This window comes from Sinocyclocheilus rhinocerous, unplaced genomic scaffold (genome assembly GCF_001515625.1).
Source record: "Sinocyclocheilus rhinocerous isolate Xijiao unplaced genomic scaffold, SAMN03320098_v1.1 scaffold477, whole genome shotgun sequence".
In the NCBI taxonomy this organism is placed as follows: domain Eukaryota; kingdom Metazoa; phylum Chordata; class Actinopteri; order Cypriniformes; family Cyprinidae; genus Sinocyclocheilus; species Sinocyclocheilus rhinocerous.
In genome coordinates, this window is record NW_015648673.1 from 74,771 (window position 1) to 79,433 (window position 4,663).

Here is a 4,663-nt window from a genome sequence, read left to right on the forward strand (position 1 = left end):
AAATATACCCCAGCGACTTAAGACTGCTTTTGTGCTCCAGGGTCACATATGATTATGACGATATATTTTCTGTATGTGTTTTGTATGCAGCTCATGGTATTTTTATAACAATAAAGGTTGTTTATGACAAGTGATAAGCAGTGTAGCGTTATTAAACATACAAAGAGTGCACGTCTGCCTATTATAGAATCAAAATCAACTATAGATCACAATCGGAAGTTATTACAAGCACTCAATATTGAGCCCATATACGAGATGCATATCAATCGTATGTAAGACGATCAATCGTTTCGCACTCGGTGTGAAAGCACTGTTTGTCTGTGGTTTGCCTCGCATTTTTGCATCGTGCTCAGTGTGAAACGGCCTTAACGCTTATGGCCCCAGTTTCACAGACAAGGCTTAAGCCTAGTCCCAGACTAAAATGCATGTCTGGGCTGTTTTACCTGAAAGAAACTTACACTGACAAATATTAAAATATGTCAGTGCATTTGTCATTGTTTTGTCTCAAGATGCACACAAGTATTGTTATTTTCTAAGGCACATTTATAAAAGATACTTAAATGTCCTAATTGAACTATGGCCTAATCCTGGCTTAACATAAGCCCTGTCTGTGAAACCAGGCCATGGAGTTTGATTGAGTTGATGCAGCAGGTGTTGAGTTTGTTGCTTTGAACAGGTTGTCCCGCAGGCCGAGGACACCAAGATCAGTTTGAGCTACAAATACATCATTCATGAAGATCTTCTGCCGGTCATCACCAACAACAATGTTTTGCTGGCCGAACTGGACACGTACGAGTGGGCCCTGAAGAGCTGGTCGCAGTGCTCCAAACCCTGTGGCGGAGGTGTGCCATTCAACACCATCTGAGATTTATTACAAAAGTTTGAAATTATTTTTGAAATAATTTGCAAAGTTTTTGAAAGAAGTTTCTAGTGCTCACCGAGGCTGAATTTATTTGATCAAAAATACAGTAAAAACAGTAATAACATGAAATATTATTACAAATTAAAACAACTGTTTTCTATTTGAACATATTTTAAAATGTAATTTATTCCTGTGATGCAAAGCTGGATTTTCAATTATGAGAAAAAAGTTGCACTTACATTTATTTTTTATTCCGCGGTGAAAAAAGAAACAATTGAAAAGAAAAGTCAGCACTTCAAGATGTAAACTCGCATTGCGATTAAAATGTCCTAACTTTGTGATGTAAACTCGCAATTGCGAGAAAAAAGTCAGAACTTAGAGATGTAAACTCGCAACTGTGAGAAAAAAGTCCGAACTTAGAGATGTAAACTCGCAATTGTGAAAAAAGTCAGAACTTAGAGATGTAAACTCGCAACTGCGAGAAAAAAGTCATTAACTTAGAGATGTAAACTCGCAATTGCGAAAAAAGTCCGAACTTAGAGATGTAAACTCGCAACTGCGAGAAAAAAGTCAGAACTTAGAGATGTAATCTCGCAATTACGAAAAAAGTCAGAACTTAGAGATGTAAACTCGCAACTGCGAGAAAAAAGTCAGAACTTAGAGATGTAAACTCGCAATTGCGAAAAAAGTCCGAATGTAGATATTTAAACTCGCAACTGCGAGAAAAAAGTCAGAACTTAAGAGATGTAAACTCGCAATTGCGAAAAAAGTCAGAACTTAGAGATGTAAACTCGCAATTGCGAAAAAAGTCAGAACTTATAGATGTAAACTCGCAACTGCGAGAAAAAAGTCCGAACTTAGAGATGTAAACTCGCAATTGTGAAAAAAGTCAGAACTTAGAGATGTAAACTCGCAATTGCGAAAAAAGTTAGAATTTAGAGATGTAATCTCGCAATTGCGAAAAAAGTCAGAACTTAGAGATGTAAACTCGCAACTGCGAGAAAAAAGTCCGAACGTAGAGATGTAAACTCGCAACTGCGAAAAAAGTCAGAACTTAGAGATGTAAACTCGCAAGAAAGAAAGTCAGAATTGTGAGATAGAAAGTCACAATTACCATTTTTATTCCATGGCGGAAACAAGCTTCCATAATTTTAACTTAGAGATGTAAACTCACAATTGCGAAAAAAGTCAGAACTTAGAGATGAAAACTCGCAAATGCGAAAAAAGTCAGAACTTAGAGATGTAAACTCGCAACTGCGAAAAAAGTCAGAACTTAGAGATGTAAACTCGCAACTGCGAGAAAAAAGTCAGAACGTAGAGATGTAAACTCGCAACTGCGAAAAAAGTCAGAACTTAGAGATGTAAACTCGCAAGAAAGAAAGTCAAAATTGTGAGATAGAAAGTCGCAATTACCATTTTTATTCCATGGCGGAAACAAGCTTCCATAATTTTGACTGTATTGTTGATCAAATAAATGCATCTGGGTGAGCAAAAGATACTTCTTTCATAAACATTAAAAATCATAATTATTCCAAAAGTTTGAGCAATAGTGTATAAATGCACTTTGTAAGTACTAATGCACGCGTGTTCCTCAGGTGTCCAGTACACTAAATACGGCTGTCGGAGGAAGAGTGACGGACGTTTGGTTCACAGGAACTTCTGTGAGATCAGTAAAAAGCCCAAACCCATCCGGAAACGCTGCAACACCAACAGCTGCAGCCAGCCCACGTGAGTCACCTGAGACTAAACATGTATTCCGGAAATGCCATATATCACGATAATGAACATGCACAATATTGTTATCGTGGGCACTTCAAAATACCGTGAATATTAAATATATTGACAAATAAATAGAATGAGATCCACAAAAAAATCTTTCAGTTTCACAAACATTAATTAAATTCACAAAAATAGACAAATTAAATGAGATTTGCAAATAAAAACCATATTCACAAATATCTTTTTATGTCACAAACACAACTTTGCCTGGCATTCATTTGTGGATCGGTTGCTATGCATTTGTGCATTTTGCAACATTTCTAGCATCAAGGCACTGATGATTCACAAATGCGTGGACTCCACCCACCGTCTACTCAAGCCAATCAGATAACAGCCTCACTTCGCTGACCAATCATAGCACGTTCTTGTTATAGCCAATCACGTTTCGCTTTACAATCAGGGCGGTCTCGCCCTGAAATAACTTCTGCATTGGTTCAAATAGTAAATATAAAGGTATATATTTATATATTTATAATGTTAACATTAACATTAGTTAAATTAACATTAGTTAATTCATTAGTTAACATAAACTGCCAATAAACAATTCTTCTCAACATTCATTAATTAGGTAATTTCTATATTTAATAACACGTTAAAATCAAAAGTTGCAACTCTGTTATTTAATGAACTCAAGCTAACAGTTGTATCTTTTAACAAAGAATATTATAAAACGGATAGTTCCGGTCCTTGATTCTGATTGGCTGAGCCGCGTTCAAAGCTGTTGTAAATTACTCTACAAACATACACCTTTGGTTCTGTTTTATTTTGTGAAACCTTACTACGTGTATGGAATAACCGTTTTATAAAAGCAATAAGCCCCGTGAAGCCGTGGTTTACAGTGAATTTATAACAGCTTCAAATCGTACCTAAAAACACCCCTTAGCTGTTATAAATTCACTGTAAACCACGGCTTCTTGGGGCTTATTGCTTTTATAACTTCTGTAACAAATGAAGCTATTGCTCATTGTTAATGTTAATGCATTAACTAAGGTTAACTAATGAGATCTTATTGTAAAGTGATACCTATTGGTCTTTATAATTCTTTTGCACTTTAATCTGTGTGGGAAAATGTTTTGTGTTTTGCTTTATTGTATTTAATTGTTTAGTTCTTTTTGTTATAAGAAAGAAGTTATTAAACCTGTTATACTGTATTATGACAACTTTTTTGCAGCTATTGTGATAATACTGTATACCGTGATAAAAGCATTAGCAATTAATTGCAACATGTAAATTTGATGCCGTCATATGCCTCGACCTGAGACCCGAATGCAGCCTAACCGAGGTGTGTGTTTGTGTGCAGGTGGGTGTTGGAGGAGTGGGGTCCGTGCAGTAAATCCTGCGGGAAGCTGGGATATCAGTCTCGCGTGGTCCAGTGCATGCAGCCGCTCCAGAACGGCACCAACAGACCCGTTCACACTAAATACTGCAGCGAGGAGCGTCCCGAGACCCGCAGAGTCTGTAACACCAGCGTCTGCCCATCTCAGTGGAGGACCGGAGCCTGGTCACAGGTGAGGCTTTATTCACAGGATTTCTGGGCAAGTCATGTTGTGATTTGGTGCCTGAAACCCCTTTAACTGATCAGTTTGTTCTGTTTCTTTAATTGAAGAAACAGAACGTCTCGGTTACGTATGTAACCCTCGTTCCCTGAAGGAGGGAACGGAGACGTCACGTCGGATGACCGACGAATTGGGATCTCGCTTAGAGGGACCAATCTACTTCGAGTGCAAACTAAACGAGCCAATGCACATTGGCATGCGATTATTGCATCCAGCTGCTGCTGATCACAGCGTGAGTATAAGTAGGCAGCAGATGCAACGCATATTCAGGTTTTCGCTGAGGAGCCAAGCCGGTGACCCGGCCGCTCAGCGGTGGTACAGGAGCTGTGGCGACGGGACGTGACGTCTCCGTTCCCTCCTTCAGGGAACGAGGGTTACATACGTAACCGAGACGTTCAACTCTGTTGTGTTTATATTTTGCTTAGCCTATAATTTTAAATGACAGATGTCATATTTATTTTTCTCT

At 38.3% G+C, this 4,663-nt stretch overlaps 1 protein-coding gene across 1 annotated transcript in view; it reads left to right on the top strand.

The window, feature by feature from the left end:
- The window catches only part of LOC107710192 (A disintegrin and metalloproteinase with thrombospondin motifs 14-like), a 62,241-nt gene that overhangs the window by 53,251 nt on the left and 4,327 nt on the right, over positions 1–4,663 (top strand). Inside the window, 3 exon segments of the mRNA XM_016514933.1 lie at positions 677–842; positions 2,458–2,590; positions 3,942–4,149. Of these exon segments, the coding sequence (XP_016370419.1) occupies positions 677–842; positions 2,458–2,590; positions 3,942–4,149 (507 nt within the window).